Source organism: Pipistrellus hanaki (assembly GCF_964339955.1).
Source record: "Pipistrellus hanaki genome assembly, chromosome: 13".
Taxonomy (NCBI): domain Eukaryota; kingdom Metazoa; phylum Chordata; class Mammalia; order Chiroptera; family Vespertilionidae; genus Pipistrellus; species Pipistrellus hanaki.
Window position 1 is genome coordinate 48,646,394 of NC_140515.1, and position 19,002 is coordinate 48,665,395.

The window sequence follows — 19,002 nt, forward strand, 5'->3', positions numbered from 1 at the left end:
TGGTTTATGTCCGCCACTTGTCATGGCAGCAGCAGGTACAGAGAACACAACCATGGTTTCCCTGCAGTCCTAGGTGCTAAGGGCACCGTCAACCAGGAGGGCTGAGGCCTGCATACCACCACCACCTACCCCCAAGGAGGAGCGCTATAATACGGGTGAGTGCTGGGATAAATGGGAAAACAGAAGAAAGAAGATCCACTCTGACCGAGCAGGTCAGAAAGGCATCCCAGATGTACAGGAGCCTTCAAGGCCACATGGCTATTTGCAACATGAAGAACAGAGAGGGAAAGCATTCCTAGCAGAGGGAGAAGCATGGCAGTGTGAAAGTACACAGTGTGCCTAGGGCTGTGGTCAGCAAACTGTGGCTCGCGAGCCACGTGGGGCCTTGAGTGTGGCTCTTCCACAAAATACCACGGCCTATGGCGAGTCTATTTTGAAGAAGTGGCGTTAGAAGTTTTAAAAATCTGGCTCGCAAAAGATATTTCAATCTTTGTACTGTTGAAATTTGGCTCTGTTGACTAATGAGTTTGCTGACCACTGGCCTAGGGAACTAACTGCTCACGGAGAACACTGAGTGCATTAAAGGTGCAGGTGGAGGAAGAGAAACTGGATCTAACATGTGATAGGCACTCAATGCCAAGGTCAAGTCTTAGACTTCGTCTTAGGAAGTGGGATGCTATGAAAGGTTGTTGGAGCCAAGGAACCCCACCATCAGCAACCTTCCCTTGCTCCTCTGCTCTTCACAAAAGCTCAAACCAGATGTTTCCTTGGCAAACAGCTGCCGAGGGGTGAGCACGGAGCAGAACCTGACCACAAGAGAGCACCAGTTCCTGCCTTCAGACAAGTGAGGTCAACGTCCCTGTTGCACAGAAGAGGCAGTTGGAGAAGTGAGAGTGATCAAGATGTTTCATGTTCTGGCCATAATTGGACCAGAACTCCTGATAGGAAGGCAGGGAAGGAGCGGAAGAAGGACAGAAAGGTTGGGGAGCATCAGCCAGCGTTTTTAGATTTAAAGGGGAGGGGACCCGTCCATAGCACAAGAAGAGATAAAGCTAGACACTGGAAAACTCCTCCTTGGAAACCATAAAGCAGTCCCTGCAGCTTTATCAGCACTGCCCGAGAGAACTTTCTGTGCCGATGGCAATGTTCTATAGCTGAGCTGTCCATTTCCACAGCCATCGGTCAAGTGTGGCTTGAACTGTGGCTAAGTGAGATGGAGGAACTGAATTTTAAATGTTGATTTCAGTTCATGTAAATCTAAAGTACCTCTCTTGTGGCTGGAGGCCTGCATATTGTATCACACAGTGTTAGAACCGACCTCTTGCCCTATTACTTACATCTACTGCTTCTAGACAAGTGGAACACAGGGAGTTTGGAATGCCTTCCCACTTTTTAATCACCCTATTACTACTGATTTCTTCCAAATTGTTCTGAGAGGCCTCAAATCCTTTTAATCACACAAGAGAAGTATTCCGGAGCATTTGTCAGATTGCCACCAAAATTCTCGGCATTCAGTCAATGAGTTACCGGCAGTGCCCTCCCTAGGCGATTAAAAGTGGGTTTTGTTTTGAGGAGAAGCAGCCCATGTTCCTTCATTATCAGCACAGTAAGCATTCTGGTGTACATTTCGGTGTAAACAGTGGGATGCGGTGGGAACAGGACCGTGGACTAGATGGCATCTGGAGTCCCTCGTAACCAAGTGGTTTCAGGTTCTACCGATGTCGATGTCGCTGGGTTTTGCTCAGCAAGCAGGTGCTTCCTGTTGTAATACATCTGGACCAAATATCAAAGCACCTCTCCCAGGCCCTCTGGCTCAGACCCCAGCTAGACCCCAGGGCTGCAGAGAGTCAGGGAAGTTGTAGTCTTTCGCCATCGAGAGAGGATGGAGATTGCTGAGAAAAACAGTGAAACAGTACCTTCAAATCTCCTCACTTGGCTGTGGATTTAACACACAGAATTCTCCAATCCCCTATGTTCCCCCTTCCTGCTTTATAATTTCCTAGAAGTAGTTCACACCTCCCCCAGGCCTCTCCAAATACAAAAAAAAGTCCGGAATGTCCCCAAATAGGGCTGTCTGCACCTGGCGACCCAGCCACCAGGGGTGGGGTCACCAGTTGGGCTTCTGGACCCACCCATTTCTGGACCCAGCCCATCACTCTCCAGCCTCCTTTCTCGCTGTGCAATGCCCACCATACCCTGCTTGGACCCCACATCGCTAGGTTAACGATATTGTGGCAAAAGCAGGGAATGTGAGTCAGGGACTAACGACATCACTGGTGTCAGCTGCCACAGGGAAGTTATATAAACATGGGCAGGTCTGCCCGGCCAGTATGATTGAGTGTGACCTATTAACCCAGGAGATCACAGTTCCATTCCCTGTCTGGACACATGCCCAGCTTGTAGGCTCAATCCCCAGTAGAGAGCATGCAGGAGGCAGCCAGTCAATGTTTCTATCTCTCCCTCTCCCTCTCCCTTCTCTTATATATTTTTATTATATATATAATTTTATTTATTTTTTTTTTAATGGGAAGGTCCATACTGGGCATAAGCTTCCCCAAGGCTACAAGGAGCAGACAGTGCTCTAATACTCTGATGTCTCACATGCCATTCTACGGGCCTGGGGGGGAAAATAAATACCAGTGATGTGGGGAGCTTCAGGTATGAATATTTATGCATACCCTCCCTGAAACTCAGCAGCTCTCGCTGCTCATTCAAGACCTCATAAGACTTATAATGAATTTTAAGTCCTATATTAAGCAATCATATTTTTCCATGACCAAATCTACATAAGACTGTACCCTGAAATTGACATTTTCATTTTGAATTAGCTCAAACTAGAGTCTTCAAACTCTTTACACCGACAGGTCCCTGGGACCTCCCTCCCGTCTTCCTAAGAAGTGAATGGAGTCAGTGTTTGCTCTCAGAGAGCACACGGTCAAGTGCAGGAGTCAGACAGGGAACCGATCACTGGAGCCCAAAGTAGGAAATGCAAGGATAGAGTCAGGCCCGGAGCCCAAGAACCCAGAGAAAGGATTTCAGGTACAATCTATAATAATAAAAGCATAATATGCTCATTAGACCAGACGACCTTGACCTTCCAGATGAAGCTGGGGCTATGAGGGAAGCCCGGGTACCAGGTGCCAAAGGGAAGCTGGTGTCGACAGACAGGGGAAGGAGGCCTACTCTTGCATGAATTTTGTGCATCGGGCCTCTAGTTAATATTATAAACTACTTTATGCCGAAACCTGTTTGGCTCAGTGGTAGAGCGTCGGTCTGCGGACTGAGGGGTCCCAGGTTCGATTCCGGTCAGGGGCATGTGCCTTGTTTGCGGGCACATCCCTGGTGGGGGGTGTGCGAGAGGCAGCTGGTTGATGTTTCTCTCTCATCGACGTTTCTGGCTCTCTGTCTCTCTCCCTTCCTCTCTGTAAAAAATCAATAAAATATACTTTTTTATATATATATATATATATATATATATATATATATATATATATATATATATATATATATATAAAACTACTTTAAATGCTGCAAATACCTACATTTCCTAAATTTCCCCTTCGATGGGGAAAAAGAAGGCTATATTTTCCATATTATTAGAAGGGTGCGTCACCAGTAAAAATGTCGCTTTAGTTCCTCAACTTCCCATCTGGAGGTAAACAAGGATAGGACAGGAATGAGGGAAGAGAAAGGGGCTGGAAGACAAAACATAAAGGAGATCCCAGAAATGTTCTAAGAAACAGGCCATACACACTAATTTTAAAGACACAAAAATCTACCCTCCCCTCTGCCATCCTGGGGTCTAGCTGGGGTCTGAGCCAGAGGGCCTGGGAGAGGTGCTTTGATATCTTGGTCCAGATGTATTACAACAGGAAGCACCTGCTTGCTGAGCCAAACCCAGCGACATCGGTAGAACCTGAAACCACTTGGTTACGAGGGACTCCAGATGCCAGCTAGTCCTAAAGGAATACCGTCACCCATGGAGGGAAGAAGGGGATGCCCTCGCTGACCTTCCTGAGATCAAACAGGAAACCAGGAGACCCGAGGTCAAGTCTTAGCTCCTTACCTTCCTGGTCAGAGCTTCCTCGTGTGTAAACCAATGGGGGCTGGACTAGGTAGCCAGCCTGTTAGATTTCAAAGGCCAATATATTTTTTTTAATCTGGAAATTAATTAGGAATTAAGATTTTTAATATGAGATTTAATTTGGGAATTAAGAAAGTGATACTATGTATTAAGAATATGTATTAAAAACAAGACTTGGACTTTAGAATGCCTCTCTGACATGAATAACAAGGTCTGCTCACAATTTTGTAAGTATTATTCCCTAATTGATCACAGCAGCTATGCTATAAATGACTGGTGACAGCAACCTTGCCTCCATTTCTCGAAGAAGGAATTCTATAGGACCTAACCATTAAATTATTATTTTGGTTCTACTATTAATAGATTAACCGTATTCTTGAAACTACCCAGAGAAATGTATCAGGAAATCAAATTCTCCTTCAGGGAATATTCAAATTCTCCTCCTATTTCTTTAAATTCCCTTATTTCTTACTACCACTAGGATGGATGTGGTGTGTACCACAAAACACCAATGCACTTAAGTTGGTTGTCCCCTATTCTGACACTCAAAATAAATTCCAGATGAATCAATGATTTAATGTGATAATTAAACTATAAATTCACTGAATGTAAACACTGAAAAAAAATGTTTTCATAATTTTGAGCAGAGAAGCCCCTTTCTACACATGAGACCAAAATTCAAAAAATGAAAATAAATTAGACCAGAAAAAAATTAAATATTCTGCATAGCAAAAATATTTATCCAAAGTAGAAATACAAATGACCTACTAAGAGAAAATATCTACGGTCCAAATGAGAGTCAAAGGACAAATATACTTAATACACATACACCTACTGCAAATCAAGAAGAAAAATATAAACTCAATAGAAAAACCTGGGTGAAAAAAATACAAACTGGCAGTTCACAATAAAGAGATATAGGTGGCCAATAAACATGAAAACATACTCAGCCCCAGTCATGATTTTAGAAGTGAAAATGAAAATAATGGGGCATCTATTTTTTTTTTACCTGTGACACTATCAAAAACTAAATGTTAGTAAAAGCCACAACAGTTGGGGGAGACACAAAAATTGATGGGAGTGCAAATCAGAGCAACTTTTTAAGTAGACAAGTTAGCACTGTCTGAAAATTTAGAAGACACATTTTATGACCCAACAATTCCACTGGTATAAATATATACTAGTAAGCCTGCACACAAATCTGTGGTGAGCAGCTTGCTTGCTGCTTGCCTCAGCTGGCCACCAGCTCTCCGCTGCTTGTAGCTCACTGTCCCATCCTCCTGGAGCTCTCTGCCTGCTGCCCCACCCTCCTGTAGTTCCCCCTGTCCGCCCGCCCCCCACCCCCCAATAGCTTGCTGCTCTGCCTCCTCCTGTAGCTCTCTGCTGCCCACTTGTAGTTTGCTGCCCCACCCTCCTGCAGATCTGTGATCAGGTTGTTACACAGTTGGTAGTGATGCCTCAGGGCGTAATGGATAATTAGCATATCCCTCTCTTATTATATAGAATATATACACACACATAAGCATACACTTAGAGATACAAAAAGATATATGCACAAAGATGTTTATTATAGCACTAGAGGCCCAGCACATGAAATCATGTAATGGATAGGGTCCCTAGGCCTAGCCTGCTATCAGGGCCATCTTCCGCCCACCCCTCTGCAGGCTGAGGGAGGGATGGAGAGGTGGTCAATGCACTCATAGCAACTGATCAATCGGTTGTTCTGGTCATTATGCCATTTTGGACATTGGCCTTTTATTATATAGGATTATATATAACAACAACAAAATAGAACCTTAAGTGTTTATCAGTAAAATAAAGCACTGACATCCAAAATGAGTGCAGCCTGGCCAGGGTGGCTCGGTGGCTGAGCATCCATCTATGAGCCAGGAGGTCAGGATTGACTCCTGGCCAAGGGCACATGCCTAGGTTGCGGGTTCCATTCCCAGCAGGGGCTGTGCAAGAGGCAACCAATCAGTGATTCTCTCTTATCAATGATGTTTCTCTCTTTCTCTTTCTCCCTTCCTCTCTAAAATCAATAAAAAAAAAATGAGTATAACAGATTCATATGTGTAATAGGGAATCTCCAAAATATATTAATAAGTAAGGAGAGGAGGAACAGCATACATAATATTATCCCATTTGTATAAAAATAGGTATAGATATGGAAATGGATATATGTATATATATGTATACATACCCACTAACACATGCCTTAGTTTATTAGAATGACATGCAACATCAAGTAAGAGCAATTATTTCTAATAATCATACATGGCAATAGAGGAGATGCATTTTTAATTTTATCCCCTTCTATTGTGTTCTATAAAAAGTAAAAAGATACATATAAAAAATTGTAACCGCCCTGTCCACATATTGATAACATACTGATGAAATGTCCAGAACTCCTACTATAATTCCTGGAAAATTAAAGAGGCCAGTAGGGAAAAGGCTCTACAATGACCCAGATTCTCCTTAGGGCAAGTCAAAAAGGGCAACTGTAATAAGCAAGACAAGGAAAATAAGGTGTCTCTAGAAAGAAAAAGTAAGGGAATCATTGAGTTTGTATTTGGAGGCAGAACAGGGAGGTCTAAGCTAAGCAAGACATTTCCAAGGGCCCTGAGCAAGACACAGGCAGGTTACAGTAAACGGAATCATCAGAAATTTGGCTCTTTGCAGCTGATGCACGGAACATGGAAAAAGACTGCTATTAAGCAGAGTAACTAAATTGGAACTAATGATATAAAAGAGATCCTTTGAACATTAAAATCAATATTTTCTGGCCTCAATAAAGTCATTTTGCAATGATTTCCTGTATTTTAAAGATTGGAAATCCTCTGAATAATCCATGAATACGCCGACCTCCTATCTCCCTCACATCTGGTCCCAGATCTCATACCGAATCCGGAGGAGAAAATAATCCATACCTGGATGCCACATCACCCGAGAACGTTTTTTACGCACTTAGAATGCAGAAGCTCCTGGCTGAGAGATCAATCAGTGTGGGGGCCCAGATTTTATGTAAGGCTCAGGGACAGCAGCAAGTGCTCACGGACAGTAAAATCTGACTGCTCTGCCTCCACACAATGCGATCGTCCACGCGAGCTCCTCAACAAACCAATTAACGGCTGGCTAGATTGACAACACAGAACGCAACTCAAGTGTCTTTGCAGGAGCAGTTCCAATAAAAGGCCAGCATGCCTCTTCACTCCACCCACAAGCAAACCCTGCCCCTCTTCTCTTGGCTTTAAATGTATATAAATGTGGCAGGACGAGTATGAATTCCACTATGGAGGGTCACTTTAAAAAAAGAAAAAAAGAAAAACAGCTTCCCCAAAGAAACAGATGCTTGGGCTGGAGAGTAGCCAATCCAAGTCACTGGACCGCCTCTGTGTCCCTGGGGTTCCTTACCTTAGAATTCGTTTCCATGTGGTATTTGGCACAAGCGCGCAGCTGAGTCACCCAGAGCTGTTTCTCTTTTGCATCAGCAGCTAAAATAGAGAAAGAAATGCTTGCAGAGACTGTTCCAAAAACACATCCAACCTATTTCTACACCCACCTAAGGGGGTGGGGTGGAGTGGGGTGGGGTGGCAGGCCAAGGAGCTGGGGGTGGAGGGAAAAGCAAATCCAGATCTCAATATTCTCAACTAGCCCGTCCCTACGCCAAAAATCAAATCATACTATACTTCACCAGAAAACTCCCTTTTAAGCCACATTAAAAATGTATCCTGACACATCCATTAGAAGAACAATCTTGCCACTTTTTTAACCTGCTCTGAAAAACTCATTTCCGCTCCTTCAGAAAGGCAGCGAGGAAGGAGAAACAAGATTATTTTTTTTCAATGCCTCAGCCACATGTGGCTAATGTGAGGATCAAAGTACAGCCTTTCTCTGGGCCTTTTTGTTATCTACCAGAGCTGTACTGTGGCATTATTAGCATTTACAAAATAAGCATTCGGTTGAATTACCATTTTAATATGTGTTCTCGAGGATTCATATGAGCATCGGACAGAACGAGATACCAAATGCTGCCTTAGAGATCCTCAAGTTTCCCCCCAAAGAGACATTAAAATGCAAGTCAACTGCATCGTCAGAACCTTCCATCTGCACCCCCATCTCTCAAGCACATAAGATGATTTCTTTAAAATATTATGGATGCAGTACAGGTTCTAATAAACTTTAAATCTTTAAGTGAACAATTAAGCACATAAATATTTTAACATATTAATTGCACAAATGTTGACTATGCAGAAAACAATATTCCCCTAGAAACGATAGTAGTAGTTCAGGGGTCTTCAAACTTTTTAAAGTGGGGGCCAGATCACGGTCCCTCAGAGAGCTGGAGGGCCGGACTATATGAACTACTAATTCCTACTGTAACACCTCGGCTGCGCTCACTGCCCAAAAAACCTGGCGGGCCGGATCAGACTCCTCTGTGGGCCGCATGTGGCCCGCGGGCCGTAGTTTGAAGACCCCTGTAGTAGTTTCTAAAAATGGGCCTATCATTTGTCAATAAAACCCAACTTCAGCTTGAACTTGCAGGTGAAGAAATCTAGAGTGGTAGACCAGAGTAGGATCAGGTGGACCAAACTTTCAAAGACAAAGGATTTTGCAAATCCAGAGCCTTTGTCCCTTAGGAAACGTGAAGAATTAACTGCCAGTTTGTGGCAATACCATCCAAAGTAGGGGTGTCGAACTCAAATCAGAGAAGGGGCCAAAATCTAAAATCCAGCCTAAATCGTGGGCCGAATGGTTTACTGAACAGTCATAAACTGACAACGTCATAAACTGACAGCGGAGTGCAGTGATGACAGCACGGTGCGGGCCACATTGCAAGGCCTGGCGGGCTGGATTTGGCCCGCGGGCCTTGTGTTTGACATATGTGGTCCAAAGGCTCAGCACTGAGAGCATTCCCAAAAGCTATGCATCTAATGACATCAAGATTCAACTCTCTGTGCAGGTGGGGTGTGAAAGGAGAGAACAGACACCCAGATCCTTGTGGGATGGGCCAAGAACCAGCCATAAATATGCAGAAATTTACCCTATCTTTTCTGGGACTGCCAAGGATAATAAGTTAACTTAGCCTTCGTAATAATTTTATTTAGATAAAACTGCTACAATTGCTATTAAAACTACCTTTAAAAAAAAACGACGTTTAATAATTCAGAAAATAATAATTCAAAGGCAAAGTGATATAGCTCAATTGTCAACTGTGTTGGATTTTTCTCTTTGGTTTGCATCATTTTATAAACCATAGGCAGGAGGCAGGGGAAAGTGACATGAAGTCTTCCCTTCCCCCGCCCCAACCCCCACTATTGTTTCTGCTCTAAGGATTTATTAAGCAATAAACAGCAAAGCAAAACCAAGGGCCATATAAATCTAGCCAGCTGGGAAGCATAACGCACGGATCTCAAAAAAAAAAAAAAAAAAAAAAAGAACATGAATCTTAGCCCAAAAACTAAAAAACTTTCTTCAATGACAGCCATGTTTATTCTATAGGATGATTCTGAAATAGGATTTCTATATAGATGATAAAGAAACAGTAGCTATTCCATCTCTTGGCAGTAATGCTCGGAGGTGAACGGTGAAATGGACGGAGAGGCCAGGAATTGAGGCCTTCACTCCGGCTTTGCAGAGGCCGGCTCCTGGGCGCAGGGAGAAATAATGAGGCTTTTCCTTCGTACTTGGCCTTCACTTGGGCTGAGAAATATGTCATAAGAATGCAAAATTACTGAGACCGGTTTGGTTCAGTGAATCAGTGGATAGAACATTAGCCTGTGGACTAAAAGGTCCCAGGTTCGATTCCGGTCAAGGGCAAGTACCTTGGTTGTGGGCACATCCCCAGTAGGGGGTGTGCAGGAGGCAGCTGATCAATGTTTCTCTCTCATGGATGTTTCTAACTATCTCTCTCCCTTCCTCTATGTAAAAAAATCAATAAAATATATATATTTTTAAAAGAATGCAGAATTACCAACTACCTGCTGATACTTAATACATACTACTTTCCTCAGACCTCAATACGTAACATTGGTTCTGTGTGTATGTATATACATTTGGATTGTTTTACTGTTGTTGCATTTTGTTATTTCATTAGAAGAATACTGACCATTTTTCTGGCCGTGCAACTGTAACAGAATGCTGGGAGAATGATCTAGCAATCAAATTACACTGCTATAGTCAAACATGGGGTTTCTGAAAACCTGTGCAATGCGTTGCCTTGGGGTGGAGGAGAGATGTGGGGGCAAGACCTACAGTGATGGCCCAATGCTGGACTCTCTCTAGTCATGCTCACTGACCAGGATGCTGAGCACACATCAGTTTTTAAGATGCAAAGAGAAGGCGAGAAAGCACACTGGAGGGCATTAACTCAGCACCAGTTGGCTTCTCACCGCGCTCACAACAGATTAAATAAAATAATTGCCTCTTTTCATACAGAGAGGGCACAGTGCCCTTTAAAAGGCTCACTTTGTCCATATTGCCCAAAGTGACTTCAGGGCCCTATCGTGGAGATTCACACCATCAGGTCAAAGAAAACATATACTGAGCTAATATATACCCCAAGTCCTAGGCCTCAGCTGGCTGGGCAATCCCTCACCTTTTCCTTGTCCTTAATTCCTCAGTTAGGACAAGCAATTCCTAATGTCAGGCCATCTCCCTGCCTCAGGGGTAAGAGGCAGCAACCATCTGTCACCACAAAGTCATCAAACAGAGCAAATTGTTCAAGTTGATTCTTTTTTTTTTTTTTTTTTTTTTTTTAAATCAGAAGGTCAGAGACCCATCACCATGGTGACTAGGCCTGTGGCCCACGAGGCCTGTCTGGAAAGGGAGCAGGAGAGGAGCGTACCTCTCAGCTTGTACATCTCCCCGTTGGCAGAGTACACGACCAGCATGTGGGGGGCTTCGTCGCTCAGGGACACTATGGCTCCAGATAAAGACAGGGCTCCTCGGGGCTTCAGGTGCTTGCTTTGCTCATTCACGAAATACTGCAGGAGGCCAGCCTCAAAGTCCAGCACAAAGTACCTGCGCGGAGAAACCACAATGCATCACACTCTGCTCCCCAGCCCATTCCTCGCCGCAAAGAAGGAAGAGGAAAGGGACCCTTAAATCGACATCAAGGTTCCAAATCCAAGATGCTGGGAACCAGCAGTCCCCACCAGGTGCCCTCAAAGTTAGCCCCCAGCCAGGAAAGAGCATTCGAGTCCTAAGTCAGAATGGAGCTTGCGCCCGGCTGGTGTGGCTCAGTGGTTGAGCATCGACCCATGAACCATGAAGTGACGGTTCAATTCCCGGTCAGGGCACATGCCTGGGTTGCAGGCTCGATCCCCAGGTGGGAGCGTGCAGGAGGGAGTTGATCAATGATTCTTTCTCATCATTGATGTTTCTATCTCTCTCCCCCTCTACCTTCCTCTCTGAATTCAATAAAAATATATTAGGAAAAAGAATGGAGTTTGTGACAGGCACCACTGGGAAGGGCTAGGTCCATTCGGAATTTAGTGCAATGCCCGCCACTTCGCCCGGTGCCCACGGATACCACAGCCAACCTCAGAACAGCCCCAGAGCAGCAGATGCACCGGGACACAGGCTGTTAGCATGCTCCACATGACTTCACAGGAGCAGCAGGAATTCTCCTAGCCTCTGTGAGAGGCCCTTTCACACTTGGTAGCAGCAAAGCTGGGCCCTGAGCTTCCTGCTGGCAACATGGGTACCGTGAGGCGCCCAGCTGCAGGGGTCATCAGCTGGAGGTGCTATACATTTCACCAGGGAGCATGCCAATGGCTCTCCTAGACATCATTTTTTATACAAAGAGTGATTGTTTCCAAGGAGTGGCAATGCCATTGGGTTCCACCAAATCCCTGTCCTTGGCTTCCAGGAAGCACAGTCAGAACCTATAGGGTGGGACGAAACTAGGTTTACAGTTGTTCATATAGAAAATACGATAATTAATCAAGCCCTAACCGGTTCGGCTCAGTGGATAGAGCATTGGCCTGTGGACTGAAGAGTCCCAAGTTCGATTCCGTTCAAGGGCATGTACCTTGGTTGCGGGCACATCCCCAGTAGGGAGTGTGCAGGAGGCAGCTGATCAATGTTTCTCTTTCGTCAATATTTCTAACTCTCTATCCCTTTCCCTTCCTCTCTGCAAAAATCAATAAAATATATTTTTTAAAATAATAATAATTTATCAATAATACAAGAATAAACTCTGTGTTTCAAGTACTTATAACGGTAAACCTATTTCTGCGCCATCCTATATTCCCAGCTTAGGATGTGGCAATCCGATTGAGCTTTAACCAACAGAGTACAAACAGAGGTAACGCAGGCCTGGCCCATAACACCCAGACACGTACACAGACTCTCACCCTCTCTACCACACACACTTTCTCACACGCACATTGGAATGGAGACGACCTAGAGGGCAACTTGAGACCCCCACCATGGGTATGACAAAGGCACAAGAGGGGAGGCGGCTGGGTCCCCGGGTCACCCCCTGGAAGAGCCACCTGCTGAGGAGCACCCCCTTCAGACGGCTACACGAATAAGAACCTTTTCCTTCATCAGGACCTGAGATCAAAGTCTGTTACAGCAGCGAGCCTCACCGATTCACCGAAAATCTCTTTAACTTTCTACTTCCAGGTCCTCCCACTTTAACATGTGCTCCCACTCCTTCACATGGGACGAAACCCAAATTCCTTCGAGAGGTGAAGTGGGGCTGTATGAGTTGCCGACGGCCAAATGATGTAAGTGCCGGCCCTGCCTCCTCTTTAGGAGTAAATGTCTTCGGCCTGCCCTATATGTGATGTCACTGCTCCTGGCATGTCAGGGCACTCACAGCTGCGATCCTCATTGTGTGTCCCCACCCCCAACCCCACCCCACAGAGCTTACGGCCTTCCTCCACTGATCAACGCCCCACCTGTACACAGCAGGGAGCAAGGGAAGGGGTCCCTGAACGGGCTTCAAGGGAAAGGCGTAGCCTGTTGACTGGGAGGGAGGAAAGGCTTAATATCTTTCTCCCTACTGCTTCCATCCACTTATCTATTGGGAATCGGTCACACTTCCTCTCTCTTACAGGCAGCTGCCGCAAGGCATCCCGCTGAACGACTGACTAACCATGTATTTGCAAAGGACATCGTTCAGAAGCTGGTACAAAGAAATGAATTGCGTGCTGCTGGTATTTTTCCAATAACGATGACAGAATAGCCAGTGGATGTCACATTATGCAGGATCTGGAGCCGTGCTAATGATTTTTCACATTACCTATTTCCAACTGGCATCTTAATTCTAACCTCCTGCCTCAGATGGGGGGGGGGGGGAAATCGTTATTTCCACTACTTCCTAAAATAGTTTAAATGCAAATGAGCAGGCTTGAATCATGGGCACGAAGGAAGACTAATAATTTAAGACCAATAAAGACGTTTAAAAACTATCATATTTGGAGGGGGCAGTGGGAGACTGCTTAAAAAAAACTGAAACTAAACACAGGTTCTTTCAAGATGGCCTTTGAAAGACAAGTTAGCTTGTGTCATAAACAGGTAAGAGCTGTCCATGAGGCATTTAGAAGGGCAATTTCTGTTGCTCAGATCCCCCGAGAGGGAAGAAATTACATTCGGTTTCCTGCAGGGTCATGGCTGTGCCAGGCACTGCTGTGCGGAGCTTGCGGCTATATCTGCAAGTCACAGCTTTCACGCCACATGGGGAAGTTAACCATGTTTCTAGATTAGGTTTCATTACACCCAGTGAAATTGCCAGGTCAAATCCTGAGATATTCTTCAAAGGCTTTCCTTTTGGAGAAATGAATAGTGTGTTCTTTTTAAATTAGAGCTGAGCTCTATAGCATGCAACCTGATTGATGTGACGGTGGGCTTAATTATATACAAAGAGCCTGTTTTGTTTGCTATGATAACACACCAAAGAATGTGCTGGAGAGAGAAAGGAGAGGATGAGGAGCGAAATCCAACCCAGGAAGGGAGCCATCTTATTTCTCATCGGGACAGCTTCCTGGTGGCACCTCGCCCGTTTCCAAACCCGGGAGCCAAGGCAAATGGCAAGCCCCTTCCTTGGAAGGGCTGATGACAACATTGCCCACTACCATCCTTAAGAGAAACCCCATCGCTCTGGAAAGAACATACAAGCGCACTCATAGACACACCTGCACGTACACACATATGTACTCATACCAATACCCACACTCACACCTGCATACATGCATTCAGATATGCTCATGCTCAGACGTGCTCACATTCATAACATCCCTCTTGAACTAACTCATGCTTTCACACTGTAGACACGCACTCATGTGTGTGTACACACGTTCACACTCACTTGGGCATGCTCTTACTTACTTCCACACATGCACACAGAACAGCCATTACCTACTTCTGCTTTCCAAGTCTGAAAGCTGTCTACACCTGTAGCCTTTTAATCTTCCCGACCCCTCCCCACCCCCCCACTCCCAACATCTGCCTGATACAGTTTCATGAGGTTCAACTTTAGGACCTAAAAGTTGAAAACATACTTTTCACTTGGGGAGCAAAGAGGAATGGGGGCTAGGAGCACACCCACAGTCATGGGCCACACTCCAGCAGGAGCAGAAATACAAAGGGAAAGGATCTGGGGGGAGGGAGGGCTCAAGGAAGAAGCGCATTAAAACTGACAAATTATAACCGAATTACAAGAGAATTACAAAGAGAAAAAATGCAGTGAAATAAATCCTTTGAAGAGGAACTTTTGCTAGACAGGCTGCTCCAGACAAAGAGCTAAATCATTTCATCTAAATGTAAAAGAAAAAATGAAATAAGAGGGAAGGGCCTTCTTACATCTCTCCACTACCTGCTCCTCAATTCCACCACCGCCACCACCATCCCCCAAACCACCAAGAGACAGAGATCCCAACACTCCTGAGAGTGTTAAACTGTCACAGGGCCCTAAGGGCTCATCATCAACCATGAGGCAAATATATTCTATTATATAAGAACTTGATCCATTATTAGCCACATGCAGGCACACAATACAACAAGTTTAATCTCGGTTACCAGAAAAACTCAATGTGGCCTGCCTATAGCAAAATCATTTGGCTAGCCTTCAGACATCTTACAGACATATAAACGGAACCATTAATGCAAAGAATAGCTGATATTTACAGAGCACTTTCTGTGTGTCACCCATTTAACTCCCTGACACCTCCCAGCAGTCCCAGGAAGTAGACGTGATCATAGCCCTTTCTACAGATGAAAAACTTCGAGAGTTGCCGAAACCAGTTCGGTTCAGTGGATAGAGCGCCAGCCTGCAGACTGAAAGGTTCCAGGTTCGATTTCGGTCAAGGGCATGTACCTTGGTTGCAGGCACATCCCCAGTACGGGGTGTGTAAGAGGCAGCTGGTCGATGTTTCTCTCTCATCGACATTTCTAGCTCTCTATCTCGCTCCCTTTCTCTCTGTTAAAAATCAATAAAATATATTTTTTTTAAATCAATATTAAAAAAAAAACAAAAAAAAAAAACTTTAAGAGCAAAAAAAACAAGCTAGAGACCTTCCAGAGAGAAACCAATGTGACTAGATTTTAATTCCGGCTGTCTAGCATTACAGCCCATGGCTCTAAACCAGCAAGCTACTGTGTGCTGATTAAAACAAAGTTTTCACTGTGAAGGTGCAAAAACAATAGGGTCAAAAACACAGATTACAAACTGATAGAAATACAAGACAAACAAAACAATTCAGAGTAGGAGATGTTAGGATCCTATTGCCCAGAATTTGACAGAAAGGCATAAAACAAGTTTTTTAAAAAAATAGAGACATTCAAAATAATATAATCACAAGTTTTAAGTTTTACAAATAAATTATATACCCCAATGTATACCCCAATGAAAAATATGACTTTTTAAATGTGCCTGGAACATTTGCAAAACAGCTTTTAAAAAATCTAACATTTAAAAGTAGAAATTTTACTAATCACATTCTTTGGAGCAAAATAAGTATTTGGTATGTTAAAGGCTTAAATTTTAAAAAAAATTGTATTAGTTTTAACATACTATATATCACATACTTTATTTTTATATTAACTATATGATATATCATCACTGTAATTAGGAGAAATATGGGTGAATATTTTTTAACTGTTAAGGTGGGAAAGTATCGTGAGAGGAGAGTGAAAACATTAAAAATGACTCATATTTCTAAATAAAAACATATAAAGTTAAAAAAAAATCCATAAATGAGATTAAAAGACAACCAACATCGTTTTTTAAATTGCCTTGCCTTTAAAACAAACAAACAAAAACAAAAACCTATGCCTTACAGTTTGGGTCAGCTCTGCTTCTGAATCCATTGGGGAACCTGTTAAAACTATGGATCCCACCCACACCTAGAGGATCAGAATTCTCATGGACCTGACGTCAGGAAATCAGGAATATGAACGTTAATGTTCCCTAAATCACCTAACAGTGTAAGCCCCAGTACAAAACCAGAGGCAGGATAAGACCTCCCAGCATTATTCCTCACCCAGCTTTTGCTTCTGGCCTGCCAAGCTCATCTCCCCACCCCCCCACCCCCCCACCCCACCCTCAGTCATTCTCCGAAAACATCTGAGCACCCATGTGCCCATCCAGTGAGTGGAACGTATTACTTAGGTACAACCCGACCGCACTTGGTCTGGGTCTGAAAGCTCCTAAGTCACAACGGCCCAGGCGGTGGGTTTCTTGGCTCTCACTCTGAAGTGTTTTTGAGAAAGATTTAAAGAAATATTGCAAAATCACCTGGCTCAGAGTTCCTGCACAATCCGATCATTGGCTAGCGGCATGCAGGTGCTCATCTGTGCAGAGGGGCCCCAGGGACCAGACTGGATGAAGCAACTGGGATTAAGAACTTCCAGCTCGAGTGGCTGCTGCCTCCTCAGGCTCCCCACCCTCCCCCCACCCCCCATAAAGCACCAGCTAAGTCAACATGAACTTTTAACACAAGGTCTGCCGCACGGCACTTGGACTTGACCTAGGAAGAGATTCTATCTGCTTTTAAGGACTAGGTGATTTAATAACAAAAACACCGAGCCCTGTCTAACAAATGTCCATATAGGCTTGCAGAATATTGCCACCTCACCTTCAGAACACCTATTTCCAGTGTCTTTAGGTGAGAATAGCATACCATTTTAAGTAAACTGCAAAATGTCAAGATGTGTCCTATTTCTGTTCTCGCCATCCATAATGCCGGGAACTTACCTGGGGGGTCCCTGTCAAGGGATGAGTCTTGATTCAAGTCCCTGCTTTGCACTATAAGTTCGAACACACACACGAAAAAAGATTCTGATACTTGCTAAAGCCCTGGGGTAAAGAAGGTGGGCATTCCCCACCAAGGTGCAGAGAGATGGGATGCTGGCCTGCCGTGACCGGGAAAGTAATTCAGATCAGAAGCCAGCCCCTGGGCTAAGCTTCTTTCCCAAATCTCCAACTGAGTCAGGCCCTAAACTCCACTGTCCCTGCATCCAAGTGTCCTTTATCCTTCCCTCAGGGTGACAGCACAAAAGAGTGTGATTTGGTCGTGAGAGGCCTGACTGTGGCCTAGCCCTGTGCCTCCCAATCTTGAGCTGCAGCAGAATCAGCTGCAAGCTTGTGAACACACAGCTTCAGGGCCGGTCCCCCAGCGTCTCTGATTCAGGAGGCCTGGGGTGGAGCACGAGAGCTTGATCTCTAACAAGGCCCAGGTGAGGCGGCCGCTGCTGCCGGTAGGACTACACTTTGAGAACCGATGGTTCTTATTTTTGTGATGAGGTGAAGGCCTGCGTCTGCAAAAGCAGAAAGCTGGCTAATGCCCTTCTGTAAACCACTCCACCATCACTGTGCCTAACGGTCTGCCTGGTTATAAAACTTCCAAACATGCATATCACATTCTCCAAGCAGACAGTGAATCAGATCTGTGGCTCGTATTGCATCCTATCAGCAGTTTAGCTCAATGACTACAAGGCCAACAAGACAGAACTTAAAACAAAGGCCTGTGTTTGCTCTTGTTTGGAGGCGCCAAGGATATATCTGGAACATAACCCACACCTGGTTCTCAGTGTGGTCAGCTGTGCACAGGGCTTTGCTTTGGAAAGAACATTGTGGCTACATTCACTCATTTTGTGGTTAAAGAAAAGAGGATCTATAGAAGCCCAGCTTTTTGAAGAAGTTAGCTTTGATTCCAATACTAAGTTTTATTTCCAGGAATTCACTCATTTATTTCTTTTTTTAATTTAACTGAGTGCCTACACTGAATGAGACGCTGTGTGAGGAAGGGATAGACAAGGTCCCTCTGATGGGGGAGGGAGAGTGAAGGAACCGCACCAACAAACAATAAAATATTCACTAAAATAGATACAAAACTACAGCTGTGGGAAGTGTCTGGTGGTAAGAAAAGAGGAGAATGTGACCTAGCTTGGCGATTCCCAAGGACAAAATGTCCATAAACTGGTGAATGGATACGCAAAATGTAATATATCCACACAACAGAAAATTACTTAGCAATAAAAACAGAACATTGATCCATGTTACAACATGGATGAACCTTAAGAATACTGTGCAAAGTAAAAGAAGCTGAATGCAAAAGATTGCCTGTTGTATAATCTCACATATGAAATGTCCAGAAAAGAAATTTAGAGCACCAAAAAGCAGGTCCCTGGCTGTCTGGGGCAGACGACTGGATCCGGATTAATTAATTACAAACTGGCTACAGGGCATTGTTTTGGTGACAGAAATGTTTCCAAGCTGAACTGTGGTGATAGTTGCACAACTATATAAATTAACTAAAAATCACAGCATTGTATGTACACTTGCAATGGGTAAATATTATGGTGTGTAAAAATTATACCATAATAAATGTGTTTTGGGGATATATTTTTTATTGAATTTATTGGGTAACATTGGTTAATAAAATCATATAGGTTTCAGGTGTCCAATT

At 44.2% G+C, this 19,002-nt stretch overlaps 1 protein-coding gene across 3 annotated transcripts in view; it reads right to left on the reverse strand.

Annotated features, from left to right (window-relative positions):
- OSBPL10 (oxysterol binding protein like 10) overlaps positions 1–19,002 on the reverse strand; it is a 196,882-nt gene that overhangs the window by 113,265 nt on the left and 64,615 nt on the right. For all 3 annotated transcript variants that reach the window (XM_084902489.1, XM_084902487.1, XM_084902488.1), the window contains exons 2-3: positions 10,929–11,104; positions 7,496–7,575 (exon numbers count right to left, since the gene is read on the reverse strand). In XM_084902489.1, coding sequence (XP_084758615.1) covers positions 7,496–7,575; positions 10,929–11,104 — 256 coding nt within the window. The remainder of the gene's footprint in view (positions 1–7,495; positions 7,576–10,928; positions 11,105–19,002) is intronic.